The sequence below is a fragment of the Malaclemys terrapin genome, chromosome 1 (assembly GCF_027887155.1).
Source record: "Malaclemys terrapin pileata isolate rMalTer1 chromosome 1, rMalTer1.hap1, whole genome shotgun sequence".
NCBI classification, from domain to species: domain Eukaryota; kingdom Metazoa; phylum Chordata; order Testudines; family Emydidae; genus Malaclemys; species Malaclemys terrapin.
The window spans coordinates 192714386-192730067 of NC_071505.1; the positions used below are offsets into that span (position 1 = coordinate 192714386).

Genomic DNA, 15682 nt, shown 5'->3' on the forward strand with positions numbered 1-15682 from the left:
CTTGTGATAGAATGACAAATAATGGGATGACATGCTCTGGAAAATTTAGACAGTAATAAATGTTATATCATTTTCAAACCAGATCAGAAACAAATGTAATTTCATTGGGCAGGGTTGAGCACACAATTAAACAGAGCATGCTTTTAATTTTAAACCCAACCGTACTGCTGATGCCTTTTGCAAATGTAATGTCTGCTTCCATTGTTGAAGTAATTCTTTTAAAGTGAGGTGAAAACAAAGGTTTTCTGTGGCACAAGAGGCACCAAATGGAGTATAACGACCAGCCCAATTCAGATTTACTGTATTTTCCCTGCTGAATACAGTTTGTATCTGAAATCAATTTATTTAAAATTAAAATGTATACTTTACACAAAGTATAAGAAACATTACCTGTTGCCTCCACCATGCCTTCTAGAATTACAACAATTTCTAGTTCCTCTTTGGGCAATTGGTCTTTGGAAATCTCCCAGAAAGGACTCTGCTGGTTAATTTCATGGCTGATGATCAGTGGTGAAACCAAAAAGAGACGATCATCCCCTGTGTAATAACCTACGTTGATATCTGTCTGGTTGAGTGGTATAAATTCCCCCTCCTTTGTCTGTTTAGATTTGATCAACTTGGCTCGTATTGATGCCTCCACAATGTGTGAATTCCTAAGGTCCCCTACTCGGAACATCAGGCACAGCTTCCCATCCCGCATGGAAATGACTGCGTTGGTAGAAAAGACCAGAGTTTCTGCCCTCTTCTTGGGCTGGGATATTTTCACAAACATGCAACCAACCATGAAAGCATTGACAATAGAACCTAAAACAGACTGAACTAAAAGCAGAATAATTCCCTCGGGACATTTGTCCGTGATGACCCGATAACCATACCCGATGGTGGTTTCTGTCTCTATTGAGAATAAAAAGGCTGAGACAAACCCATTGAGGTTACTGACACATGGGGTCCATGTACTGTCTCCTATATGTTCCATATCACCTCGGATGTAAGCAATTAGCCACCAGATCATTCCAAAGAAGAGCCACGTCACAGTGTAAACCATGACAAAAATCAAAAGGTTGAACCTCCATTTGAGGTCGACTAAGGTAGTGAAGATATCACTCAGATAACGATAAGTCTCTCTCACGTTCCCATGGTGTACGTTGCATTTCCCATCTTTCCTAACATACCTCTGAATTTTTCTCTTGGTACATACTTTGCTTATGTGTTTTGGAAGATCCTCTCTAGCTTGTTTGGGCAACTTTGGCTGCTGAATCGTGACAGGGCTCTCCACGTCCTGCTCCATTGAGTCTTCTTCAAGTACGCTAGCTGCCATTAAAAAAAAGACGTTAATATTTATGTGTATACAGACAATTGAATAAACACACAACTTCCTTCTGTATTAGCAGTAGGAAACAAGAATTAATTCATTACTAATAGAAATAACTTTGAAAGGAAACTTTTTCTTCTGTCATGGGCTTCCTATCTATTATTTCAGAGATTTGATCCTGTCTACACCAGTGGTTAAATTCTGCAACACATATTCAAACAAATGTTCTACCCCCTTTTAAAATGTAATACATTTGTACTGCTTATAAGCCAAGAATGATCTTCTGGGAGATTATATAAATGAAGAAACAGATCTGCTTTGGGGCTTAAGTCACTAATATGAGCAGAGAAAATGAGCAATTGTTAGACTATTTTTTTTAACATTGATGCCATTACTAAGGGGAAAAGAATTAAATACATGTAAGTGGTTTTAAAAAACGCTTTATTTTCAAAGGAGCCAATTCTGCTCTCATTGACCTCAACAGAAGAAAGATCGGGCCTTAGCATAATATACACCAACAGCAATTCTAACCAATTTCTATACAAAATAGATGTGTTTATACTTAGCCTGGGCAGTCTATGTCCTCCTCTCACTAATGTAAAGCACACAGTACTTCAGAAGTTGGTGCCATGGTAGTTCACTTGGGTGAGCACCCAAGAATGAGGCTATTAATTGTAGTGCACCTTACTTTCTATGGATGTGAGCCCCTAGCCACCCGGGTATCTGAGTGCCTCCCAAATATTTAACAACAGTAACAGTCTCTTTCTTTCTCCCCACTTCCTTCCCACCCTTTTGAGAGAAATAGCTTGATTAGTTTATAGGTTTTTGTTTGTGTGAGAGAATGTGTGGGTGTTGTGTGTGAAAAACTTACTGAGGGAAAGCTAAGTCAAATACATGAGTTTTGCACTTCATTCAGAGCACAGGGAGACCTGTGGTTATTCTTATCTCTTGTAGGAAAGTGTTTCTCGCTCTTGTGTGAGTTACAGCTCCTGCTCTCCCAAACCCTATTGGCTAAGTTTTGTTGTTCCAATAGAATGTAGTGGTCATGGTTGTGGAGGGAGAAGCAGTCTCTCAAGCAGCTAGGAGCAATGCCTTAGAAGGTTTTGAATATCAAAACAGAGGCCTTGAACTATGAGAGATGCTCTAGTTCAAAAGGAATTATTTGGGGGCTTGGAAATCTGTGAACTAGGCTCTCTATTCAGCGGGGACAGTGCAGACTGCAGAACACTTAGGTGATTTGTTTTTAGCAACCTATGTTGCTAAGCAGATGATTTGCTGAGTTTTGAATCACTTGGAGCTTTTTGGGGTGTGTGTGGCTTCATCCCTCTGGAGCAGAGTCAAAGGCTCTCTGTAAAATTCTAGGTGCAGGTAAAATACACATGAAAAGAAGGTGCTGTAAAACTTTAACTGTCTCTCTACCCCATCTAGCTGTCAGCCATGCCCCTGTCTACCCAATAGCCACGAAGGTTGGCAATAGCATTGAAACCTGCTAGCATTTTTGTGTGTTCATGTTATGGACTCCAATGACTTCTGTGTCATTTTCTAATCTTGTTACTATTTCTTTAAAATAATTTTATTCCAGCTGATTTCAGGGGCAGCATTTACAGCAATGTTCCAACCAGTCAGTTCTGGATGAACTTATCGCAATTGGTGACAGTGCTGCCTTCTTGGATTACCACTAATGCAGTATAATGAAATAAACACACAAAAAGCGCATTCAAGTAACCTTTTGGGGATGACTTAAACTAAAGCCAGGAAATTTGGTGTTAAGGCTTTATACTCTATGCTTAACTCACAATTGTGTCTAAGGGAATTTCAGTCCCTGGAATCCATAAAATCACTGCAGTAGCAGCCCCCTGAAATAGCCAGGAATGGGTTATGAAGCCTCTGGCTTAGAGTTTTAAAGTAATGTTAGTTACACTTGTAATGTCCATGTAATGGGACTCTGTCAGATGCAAAGAGACACTGTGTAAGCTTTGACAATGCATTTCAGTCCTTGCAGACAGTCTCTGCTGAGTTTTGTTATTCAAGCAAACTTTGTTGCACAACTCCAGTTCTGAGCCTTTCTTGAGCAAAGACTGCAAATGGCACCAAATAACATAGTGGAACTAGGACAGGGATAGGCATACTATGGCCTGGGGGCCGCATCTGGCCCTTCAGACATTTTAATCCAGCCCTTGAGCTCACGCCAGGGGGTAGGATCCAGGGCTTGCCCTGCTCCGGCGCGGGAGCGGGGTCAGGGGCTTGCCCGTACCGTGGCTCCACGCAAAGCCTGCATTCCTGACCCCTTCCCTCACCCCAACCATCTGCCCTAGCCCTGATCCCCCTCCTGCCTTCTGAACCCCTTGGTCCCAGCCTGGCACACCCTCCTGCACCCCAAACCCTCATCCCTAGAGCCCGCACCCCCAGCCAGAGCCCTCCCTACCCCGCATCCCAAACACCTGCCCCAGCCCGCACACTGAACTCATTTCTGGACCCACCACAGAGCCTGCACCCCCAGCCAGAGCCCTCACCCCCTCCTGCACCCCAACCCCCAATTTTGTGAGCATTCATGGCCCGCCATACAATTTCCATACCCAGATGCGGCCCTCGGGCCAAAAAGTTTGCCCACCCTGAACTAGGAGGAGACAAACACACTAATTTCACTTGTGATTTAAGAATAAATTTGAAATGATGTCTCCAGAGGTGGAACTTCCCAACAACCAGGTACTGCACTCTCTAGCCTGCTTCGTAGGTTTATTTTTGCTTTTGAAGCACTTATTACTACTACTACTACTATATTTAATTTCAGGCTCACAAAGTGCTTTATGTTAAGTAAGACCCTCCACACTGAGTGATCTGAAGCACAAAGAAGGTTTAGGTCCAGAATTTCCAAGGTGGCCACTAATTTTGTAGTAGGAATGAGCAGTGCTTATGCACCCCAGAGCTCAGGGAGTGCAGAGATTGCTAGTGCAAGTGGCCCGCAGAGACCTCTCTCTGCAGGGTGCAGGGAAGCCTCTCTCTCACCCATGAGGCTGTGCAAGGGCCGCTCACATTCTGGTTTTTTGCATACAAAAAACAACCACTACAAACTCTCTTTTATTAACCAAAGACAATCACTAACTTTAATATAAAACTGTTTCAATAGAACATCTTACAAACAGGTGCTCACAGACGCTGGATTACGCTGGAGGCATCTGCCTGGATCTTCAGCCAGTTTCCAATGCCAACCTCTCTAGACCGTCAGGCAGTCTCCGAAAAAAATTAAACTCAATACTCCAACCTTTTCCCAGTTATTCAAGATACCCAATTAATCCTATTACTCTTTCCACCACCCAAGCAATTCATAACCAAACACCTCCGCCTTGTGACTGTCAGCTCTGAATTCCACCAGTCAGAGACTCAGCAACTAGACACACTCTCAGTCTGGATTCTGGCTCCAAAGGGAAACACAAGAGCAGCAAGTCCCTAAATAAATGATGTCTGGAATGCACGTCTGTGTGTTGACAGAGATGCCAGGCAAACATCTTTTAAGCACCTGGCAGGATCCCTTGCACATCCCCATGGCCAGTGAAAAGTCGCACATGGATGGTGCTGTAGCCACAAGACATTTAGTCTAATGATATTTTTACTTGGTATCAAGCCAATTAGCTTATGCTGTTTATCTCATTTCATTCGCTTTGCAGTTATATAATGATTGTCATAATTCCAGGGACACGGGAGTGAATGGCTGCTATCTTACTTGAAAGCTATTTTTATTCTTAGTGGTTTTCTTCATGGCAAATGTATATAAATAATTAACCCATATGCTGAATAAGTATTTTCTACCTTGTACTGTTTATGGACCAGTCTATATTAAACTTGTGTGAACACGATGGCACAGGTAGCAATACCCTGGCTATTTAGCATATTCTGTTCAATGTAATACTCCATGGGGCATCCCTTAGACAGTTAAATATCATGCCTAAGTGCCTGCAGGGTGCTCATTTCACATTCTGTCCAATTACATGATTATGTAAATATAAATAAGTCCCCTTACTGGTTCAGTCGTATTTAATCATAGCAGTACCTAGCAATGCTCATTTGTTCTTGCCTCTATTACTGTGAACTCAAAAAGGAATCATCTAATGTCTACACAAACGAAGTGGTCTGTATATTCCTGGATAACAGGAATATGATACTACTGATGAACTATTGGTTGTATAGGAGGGGTTTCAAAGTCCCGGCCCGCAGGCCATCTGCGGTTCGAGAACCTCCCCACTGTGGCCCGCAGAGAAGAGAGGCACGCAGACACATTGCCGACAATGTCTGCTGCAGGCGCCGCCCCCCGCAGCGCCCATTGGCTGGGGGAGAGGGAAAGAGATACTATCACTAGTCGCCGGGCAGAGTCAGCCATGGAGGCGGCATTACTTTTTTCCATAATGAATATAAACAAGTCAAAATACTGAACAAAACTATCTGATGCACACCTTGCTGCAAGCCTGAAGATTTCAACTGCTCAGTCACTGAGGCCAAACATCAACAAACTGACAGAACTGGTGTGTTGCCAGGTATCTGGCAAACACTAAAAACTCTCTGGTAGGTGAAGAATTGTATAAAGTTGTATGACAGTTTTATTATTTCTAAGAAATTTGAAATAAAAAATACAATGTAAATGTTTCCTTTTCTGAACACCATCTTCAGTGACATTATTGGCCTGCTGGGAGGATTTGAGGACTGACCCTGACCCTAAGGTAAATTGAGTTTGAGACCCCTGTTGTATAGGAAACCAAAAATATAGCTATATCATTAGCTTCAGGGCTGCAGGTGAAAAAAAAATTAATAACAATACCTAAAATGGTATTAGTGGTGGCAATAGTACTTATTTGTATTGTGGTAGCGCCTGGAAGCCCCAGTCATGGACCTGAACTCCATTGTGCTAGGGGCTGTCCAAACAGAAGAAAAAGATAGTCTTTGCTCCATAGGGCTTACATCTCTCTAAATGAAATGCTCATATCAATGTGACTCTAGATCAGTGTGAAAGTATATTACTTTGGCGGTGACAATATACAAAATTATTACATTGTTTTGCTAAGGTCAGTATGAATTATAACTAAGGCTATGATTTTATCATGGAGGTCATGAAATCTGTGACTTCCAGTGACTTTGTGACTTCAGTCCGCGGGAGCCAGGAGCTGCAGGGTCCCCCCATGGTGGCCGGGAGCTACGGGGAGCTCCAAGCTACAGCAGGCGCTGGGGGTAACCTGCAGCTCCTGGCTGCCACAGGTGGCAGGGCCCCACAGAGCTCTGAGCCGTGGGTGGCTGGGGTCCCTCACAGCTCCAGGCCGTGGGTGGTGGTAGACCCCGAGCTCCGAGCAGGGACCCTGCAGCTGCCCAGCCACTGTGGGTGGTGTGGGGATCCCGCAGCTGAGCTCCCCATTTTGTCATGGATATTTTTAGTAAAAGTCACGGACAGGTCCCTGGGTTCCATGAATTTTTCTTTGTTGCCTGTGACCTGTTTGTGACTTTTAGTAGAAATATCCATGACAAAATCTTAGCCTTAATTACAACCTTTACCATTTGCAACAGAACTCTGGTATAAATAGAGCCACATGAATGTTCCCTAGTGAATAACTTATGAGATTAATTAATCCTCTTTATGGGTCTGTGAATTGTTTGTGTACAGTTTACTATCTCCTCCAATGTATTAGTAATGGAAAGTTATTCACCTAGTTTCAAAGAAGATTATCCTCAAGTAGTTCATTGCAGGTATTTAAAATTCACGCAGCACTAGTTAGTTTTGATTATAGTTTGACTTAGTTTCCATGGTATTCTTCTCCTTTCCTGGTTGGATGTGTGTAATCTTTAGAATTAAGTTTATGGTGCAGATGCTTGCATTATACATTGCAATTTTGCTTTCTGTTAATATTCTCTAATATTCACTTTAACTTTGCTGTTTTCATCATTGTTCCTGCCAATAAACTCATATACTCGAAAATCTGTGGAAGTGGAACACAAAAGTGATGTGAAAACAAACAAAATAACTTTTTGATTTGAGCGCTCTGGGATTTTCCGGAAGTTTTTTTTTTTTTTTTTTGATTTGGGCAATATGATATTTAAGCCTTCTACCTGAATAATCACTGTAGTCCAGTGGTGCCCAAACTTTTCCTGTTGTGCTCCCCGCGACCAGTTATGGAATCTGTCTGTGCCCCTTCTCCCTTGCTGCACAGTTAGCTCAGCAGAGGAGCTTGGGATGAAGGCGGAGCTGTGGGCAGAACTGGGGATGTGGGAGGAGCTGGGGCTAAAGGTGGAGCTGGGCTGGGGGCGGTGTGGAGATGAGGCTGGGTCACAGCTGGCCTGCAGGCAGAGCAGGCTGGGTGGTGCTCCCTCCCCGCCCCCCATGGGGGCTGGCCTGGGCCCTGCCGCATGCATCCCAAACGCTCCTCCGTGCCCCCCGGTTTCTGGACCACTGCTATAGCCAAGCTAGTGAATGAGGTGGACATCAGTTACTTAATATGCCACTCCAATTTGTTTCCAATAACATAGTTTATTACATTATTTCTGATGCCTTCTCCCTGTGAATTTGTTTAAGCAAATGTTATATCTGGATTTCCAATAGTCCAGCTCAGGTAGGGTTGTGTGAAACCTCTCTTCCCCATTGCTGTGGTAAGACTGTTGGCCATCTAGATCAGGAGGGAGCTGTTCAGCTGCATAGTACAAACAAATGCCTGCCACGTCAAAGTTACTGCTCTACTGAGTCTTTGCCATTCCTTCTCTACTTGGGATCCAGACCCAGGTTAGACAGCGACTCACACAAAGCATTTTCTTTGTTTTTGATGAGGACTGTCACAGGGGATTTGAAATGCCTTGCCAGATTTCCCTGGCTTGCTTTAGGCGCTGTTTCAGCTCTGTAAAATCTCAGCTTTGCTGAGCACTGGGCACACACTAGCAGATACTTTCAGAATGGGGAGAGATTTGCTTGCATGGCGAACTAGACTTTTATTACTTTCTAACTGTGAGGCCAGGTAATCTTTATAAAAGAAGGATGTGTATTATAACCAAAGCCACATATGTGGGTTTCAGCTTCCTGGAATTGATCTTTATATAACCAACTAATCATTGTAAGCAGTGATCATTATTAAAGCCACATTTTTCTCTGCAAAGTGCTTTTCAGGTCTGATGCTGCACCATTGATGTCAATGGGAGCTTTGCCATTCACTTTAATGAGAGCAGGATCTGGGGCTTTCATCTTCAAAATGCTTAACAAACATTAGTTTATCAAATTTCTTATTCATGTATCAGGTTTCTTACTGGCTTCTTTAGAGTGCTAACCAGAGATCCAGGGGGCATTTGTGTGTGTGACTTGTATTGGAAATTAGTAGCACAGAAAAAAATTGTAAATTAAAGTGTGCTTAGAGTCAGAAAAGTGACGTCTTGTTTTCCACATTAGCTGCTCCGTTTCCTGGGCCTTAGCTGGCAAAAATAACTTTGTACTGTTTTCACTAGTTTAAAATCAATATAGCTGCAGAAGGGCAGGGTTCTGCCTTTAAGTTCTAGAAAAACCTGTCACTAAATTTGGTATTTTATTATTGAGGATGGCGAGTGATGATTAGGTATGGATTAGAAAGAACGCAAACTGATTTTCTGGTACTCAATGGAATTGCAGATTTTGAACTTGCCAAAGTTTAGAGATGTTTGGAGCTGAGGTTTAGCTTCAGCGCATTACAGAAATAAAGGCCATCTACAAAACTGAGTTCTGAATCTTGGATCAGATTCTTAAACTCCCTTATTCCACCTCCACTAAAGCTTGGCGTGTTTTGAGCCATGGCGTTGATTCAGATCCAGCTCTAGTACAAATGTACAGTGGTGAAAACAGGGCTGAGGAATATGTACAGGAAGTCGAAAGGAAACAGAACAGAGCTGAAGAGAACAGTGTACGGTCCTACTATCAGAGCCTCCCAAAATTCAGTACTTAACGGTCTTCTTTCATCCCCACCATTAGTTATTACACATCATCATCTGTGCCGTTTGCCAGACTTTTGGCAAAATGTTATAACCAGTTCTACTTGTGATGGGCAAACCTCTAAAGAGTCAGTTCAGAGAAGAAAACCCTCCCCTCGAATTTGTATGTTCACACACATTATTCTAACATCTTAGCTAAGGATTAGTGCCTCAATTCAGCTGGGTAGCTAAGCACATGCCTAACTTTAAGCACATGAGTAGTCCCATTGAAATCCATGGCACTACTCACATGCTTAAAGATAGTCATGTACATAAATACCATGCTGAATCAGAGACCAGGGCAGGATGGCTCTTGGTAGACAGGGTTGATTGTTATTGTTCCTCTGAGCAAGATCAATAGGCACACCTATCTCCAACTACCTAGCCCTGGCTATTGCTGGCAGCACACATGCTCTCTGGCTTGTGGGGTATCCTCATTCCCTATACAATAGACACTTCCTAGACAAGTGCACATGCATTCCCTGTCACATTTTACCCATTCTGCTGCCAGTGCCTTCTACTGAGTCGTCCATGGTAGGACATTCATTTCCCTCATATCAAACGCAAAACCCTCCTGCATCCTGTTCCAACTTGTCCACGAGGCAGGATGCGGGTCTTAGTTCCTTGCTATTGTCAGAGAGGAAAGAGCAAGGGCAGAACTGTCACCTTGTGCAGGTGATGGCTTGAGAATGACAAGTCCCTACAGCTAGAAAAGGCAGACAAGAGACACATCTGTCTTATGTTGTTTCATAGTGGCTGACAATGAAGAATGAGTAACGGGTTACTGATGATGCACGGAAGTGGACTGCAGCTCTACAGCTGATAGTTTACAAATGGTGGTCCCTAGTGGAAATCTACAAAAGAGATGCGTGATTAAGAGTGTTGGCCAGCATTCCAGGCTGGCATTAAAATCAGAGGGACAGGGAAGTGCCTGGCTGTTCACAGTAGTACACAGAGATGCAGGATCAATGCCTGACCATGTGCAAGAGAATTAAATCCTTTGTGCATGAAAAGGAGGGGTTCCAGCCACCCCTTTTCCTGCTGGAAGATATAAGTGGCAAGTTTAACACAGAAGGAGGCAGGGATCAGCTGCAGGGTGGGTCAGAACAGCATCAGATCAGACCAGCTACACACTCATTCTAAGTACCACAGTACAGAAAAAGAGAGAGAACTAAAAGAGGAGAAAATAGTCTCCTTCCACCCAGCTGTTCTGAGAAGTAGTGGGCCAACCTCAGACGCAGAATGAGTTGGTACAGGCTCCTTTGACTTTAAGGGACCTGTACCCATGTATCCCAGGTCTGAGTTTGGCTCAATAAATACAAATTCATTGATTTGATTTCTCTACACCCTAATGAGAAACAAACCTTGCCGCACTATGATTGCTTACAAACAGGTAACATACAGTCTGATCTGTGGGTACCTGGGTAGGGGTAAGTCTGGGACAAGTATGTACTATCTCTGTGCAGAGAGGCCCATATGTATGGGTGCTTGTTAGACCCAAGTACAGTTCTCGGGGCAGTTATATAGCTCTTCCTGCTCTGTGACAGAGAGGCTAACGTCCATACTGATGAGACAGATTAACTTTCAGAAAAGTTTTCCTATGTTTTCTATCATCAGTCCAATTCCATTGTAACTGACCATCATATCCTCCCCAGATCTAGCAGTCTTTCTGAGAAGGCAGCCAAGACACAGAGGATGCATTTTTAGACTAGAGAAATGAGTCCCTATATTGCAGCAGCTCCCAGCAATGGTGCAGCTACACCAGTGCTAAGCCACTAGTGTAGACACAGCTCAGGTGCCTACCACAAAAAACACCTCAGAGTCCCTCTCTATACCAGAGCTCGTGTCTTCTCTCCCCCTTGTGAAGCTGCACCATTGCTGGCAATTGCTGTAATGTTTCACAATGCAGACAATGCCGTAGTAGCAATAGCTGCAAATGATGGCCAAATGCTTTACTTCTGATACTTTAATGTCAAGCATTTTTCTCCCAGCGTAGCTGAAGAGCGGCAGCATTGCTCACATGGCCTGTGCAATTTCCTTTGTAGTTCTCTGACTCCTGATATTTTTCTCAGAGGATCTTTGTTTATTCTCAGTTTCCACTGGCCTGTCGGTAAGGGTCGGTTAATATTGCATAAGATGTACTAGTAGGTGGTGTGCTGGGCTCTGCTGACTTGCTGTGGGGTGTAGTTGGAAAAGGAGAAAGTCAGCGTACAAGAAATACCCATGTCTGAACATCATCAATTAAAGACTGCTTATGGTTATATGCCTCATTTTGTGGCGCTGTTTACTATTAGCCCAGAAACGATAGTTCTTGAAGTGAGAGACTAACAGTGTAGCTGTCTTGATTTTCTCAGCAGCTGCTAGTTTTCTGTCAGTGGTCAAATGGCCAAGCAGGGTTATGACATACAGCAGGGCCTGGCTGAGTTCTGGGTTTTCCACTCATTTTCTCATTTAGTTTTTAACAGATGGAGGAATGGAAAAACTTGGCATAGGAATGCTTTCTGAGTTCTCTGGTGCCAGTCATAAAGGGCTTGAAGACCCATAAGAACTACTTCAGCAATGGAGAACAGTGTATGATATTGGCCTGATGTCACTGTGCAAGAGGGGTAGAATGATTGCTATTTTCTCATCAATGATGCAAGAATGAACGTCATGTAATAGGAAGAATTTGGTGCAGGTTTTGAAAATAGTTGATTTTTGCAATTTGAGGTATTTGGATTGGACGCAAATCATCCAGTATGTGTCTGTTCTCTGATTGGAATTGGAAGTCTGATGTGAATACTGACAACAATGAATTTGAAACTTGGATATTCTGCAACATTGGCTGTTTTGGTGAAGCTTTCTGCCCATAAAATCATACACTAGAACATTCACGGAAAGTTAATGCCAAAGGCACATGGATGCAGTTGAAGTGAATTTGTTTAAAATGAAAATGAAAATCAGTGAATAACTTTTTTTCAGTATTTGCCAACTCTAGTTATTACAATTTTCTGTAATAAAGAGCTGCATATAAGACACTATTCAGTAATCCAGCTATTTCAGATGCTTTTGAAAGGTATTGAAAGTAATGTTGAACAACCATTTTACTTAGTATTGCATAGAGATGTGTCACTAGCAGTTCTGAAAAATATAACTAATTTCATATCGAGCGGAAATTTTTTCAAAATGTTCAGCAAATCCAAAAAAAAAAAAAAAATGTTTTGGGTTGAACAAAACATTTTTTCACCCCAAATGAAATGTTTCATTTTGAGCTTTTTCTTAATTTTTGTTTTAAATTAAATAAAATTGAAGGACATTTTGAAACATAAAAGTTGTTTTAAACCAAAAAATCAAAATGTTTCATTTAGAAAATGTCAAAATGAAACATTTTGATTTTTTTCAGATTTTTTATTTTTACCAATGCAATTTGGCAAAATGGACATGAAATCATTAAATGTTTTGGCTGACACACATCTGCAATTTTGGGTGAGAAAATGTCCAAAATGTTTTACCCAGCTCTAGTATTGCATGTGCTACTTCTAGTGCCTTGGCTTAGTAGCATTGGTAACGACCACGGAGTGCTGCTATCAGGTTCTGAAAGAGGATTGTACATAAGAACTTCTACTCTCTCAGATTAAAACAATTATTTGGAGGCATGTACATAGATCAGTAGTAAAATATATGAGCTTTCCCTTTGCTTCTGGAAATGTGCTGTTTTGATCAATAAATATAAGGCATGGAAATAGGGGAGAAGAATGTTCACCTTAGGAAGGAATAGCTTGGCTCGATCCATATGCTATACCAGCCCTTTGAAGCTAATATCTTATACAATGGAATGTACCTGCAGATGAAGGACAAGAATTTCTATTACTTTCCAACAGAGATGGGCTGGAGATATAAAATATAGATCTAGATTTGAGCTCCTCAGTTGTGGGATGATGAATTTGGGAAGACTTTGTGAACGTTTAACTTTCTTCTGAAAAGTAAATAGCTATGATCTATGCAGAATGGACTTACCCTAGTCTATTCAAGCTTCTTCTCAACGGAATGGCAGGTGTCTGTGACCTAATCATAATAGCACTCTGTATTTTATGTCAGTGGCATGTGAGGAGGAGCAGCTGCTGTGGACCTGTGAGGAGTATGGTGCAAAGCAAAGAGAATGCCTTCCTGCCTACATGCCTCCTTTTCAGTACAAACTATGCAGTGCTGCTATTCATCAATAGGTATAGTGCTGCATATACCTTCTAAAGAAGCAGAGCTTTGTGAGTATAATTTGGATGTCAATGGTGAAGATTGTTCATTTCCTCCGTAGTGCCCAAACTGTCAGTTTTTAATTCTGGACTTGTATGCCTTTTAAGGGAATGCAGATGACAATGAACGAGTCTGATTAAAGTGCCTTAAAGTACAACTGGACAAAACTTTTTTTCAAATTTTCAAAGTTTTAAAGAAAAATGTAAATGTTTGCTTTTTCAAAATTGGGACATTGCTACCATTTTTTGACCAGCTCTATGTCGAGTGTTTCATTTGAGGTGAGGACAGAGATGCATGTTTTGATTCTGAGAACACAGATGATGGTCTTGTTGATATAGAGAGAATTTAAGGCAAGTTCAAGTTGTTTGTACAAGTTAAAGGAGTTTTTAGAGTCAGATATTTTGAATCACTGTTGTAGTTGTTGCCTTTTCCTTTTGCTCAGGGATGTGCTGATGTAGGCATATTCCTACAATCCTCATCCTCAGTATTGCCAACTTTTATGATTTAGTGCGAGTTTTGTGGTTTTGCTGTTTTTCTTGAAGCCCCAGCTCCTGGAGTCAGTGAATTACATGGGAATCTCAGATTTCAGTTTTTTAAAGTAAGTTTCTAGTGCTCATGGTTGCAGAGAAAACCTTGAAAATGTGAACCTTATAGGCTCAAAAAAAAAAAAAAAAAAGACAAATAAAAAGAAGCCCAACGTTGTTTTTTAAAAATCTCTTGTTTGGCAATACCGCATCCTCATTGTCCAGAGGGTGTCTCACACTAGTCTCTTCTTCCTCTTCATCACTGTCACTAATGGAATGGCTACACTGTGGAGACTATACCGCTTAGCAAGCTATACCAGCATAACCCCATAGTATAGATGCAACATACACTGACAGGACGGGTTTTCCTGTCAGTGTAGGAACACCACCTCTGAGAATGAAGTTAGCTGCATCAACAGAAAAATGTTTCCATTGACACAGCTCCATCTACACTGGTGTCAGCACAGCCATCTCAGTCGGGGGGTGTTATTTTCACACACCTGACCAATGTAGCTATGTCGACTAACTTTCACCTGAAGACCAAGCCTAAGTTTGTTGGGCTTTTCCTTTTGCCTATACTGCTGCAGAATATAAGTGAAATTGCAGAAGGATCCACTACTCTCTCAGTTAGGGGGTGAGAGAAGAAAAAAAAGGCGCAACACAGCCAGAGCTTTTGTTTTTAACTGATCCTGTTACATTTCTTGTCCGATAACTTCTTCCCAATCTGCTACAGATTGCAATGGTTTATGCTCCTAGACTGCAGGTTTTACAGGTGGCAAGAAACTTCTGCCTTTCACTATCCTCAGTGGAGACCAAGGGAGATTTTCATTTAGTGTTCTTGTTCTCTTGAGAATGAAAATCACTAGAATCTGACAGTGACATCTTCCTAGACTGGGAGGAATAAGAGTTTGTGAATTCTGCTGTTGAATCACGTGATGATGATTTACCAGTGCAGATGTATTTACCAATATTATCTAACTAGCTTATGTGAGAGTCTTTCCTTTGATTTGCCTCAAAGTTCACTGGCTTTGCTCAGAAAAATAAAGCTAACAAGCCACAATGAGCTGTGATTTATAGTTTGTTATTATTATAGTGGTAGAACCAAGGGGCCTCAATCAGGATTAGAGCCTGCTTATGCTAGGAGCTACAAACCTATGTAAGAACTTAGGGTCCAACTGATTGTTGCCCTGCACCTTGGAAAGTGGTTGCAAAATGTTACTGCTCTGATTGAGTAGTGTTTTACATCCATTTTGCATTCATCTTGCACTAGTGTAAATGACTGTCTATGGTGCTGACAAAGACTGATCCAAATAGACAGGACAGACAAAGTGTGAGGGACAGGAATGCAACGGATAAGCAGAATGACCAGACTGGGGGGTGGTTAGTAAATGTCATGCTAGTTACATTTTTTTTTTGTGGGGACAAAGTGGGTTTGACACTGGCAGACCCGGTGCCAGTTCATGCCAAGGCCCCAGGCCTCACTGAACACTGACAAATGCACAGCTGGAAAACAGTCTGTCTCACCTGTATGTTAGTATTGCTAAGATTGATATTAGAGTTGTAAGAATGTGTTTGGTGTTTAGACCTTAGGAGTAGCTTGTAGGATGCTGCATGTATTAGTCTCACTTATCAGTAGCCCATGTTATAAAACAATAGC

The 15682-nt window shown here is 42.0% G+C and overlaps 1 protein-coding gene across 3 annotated transcripts in view; it reads right to left on the minus strand.

Annotated features, from left to right (window-relative positions):
* The window catches only part of KCNJ6 (potassium inwardly rectifying channel subfamily J member 6), a 217594-nt gene that overhangs the window by 61454 nt on the left and 140458 nt on the right, over nucleotides 1-15682 (minus strand). For all 3 annotated transcript variants that reach the window (XM_054049053.1, XM_054049036.1, XM_054049045.1), the window contains exon 2: nucleotides 391-1311. In XM_054049053.1, coding sequence (XP_053905028.1) covers nucleotides 391-1288 — 898 coding nt within the window. In that variant the 5' untranslated portion in view covers nucleotides 1289-1311. The remainder of the gene's footprint in view (nucleotides 1-390; nucleotides 1312-15682) is intronic.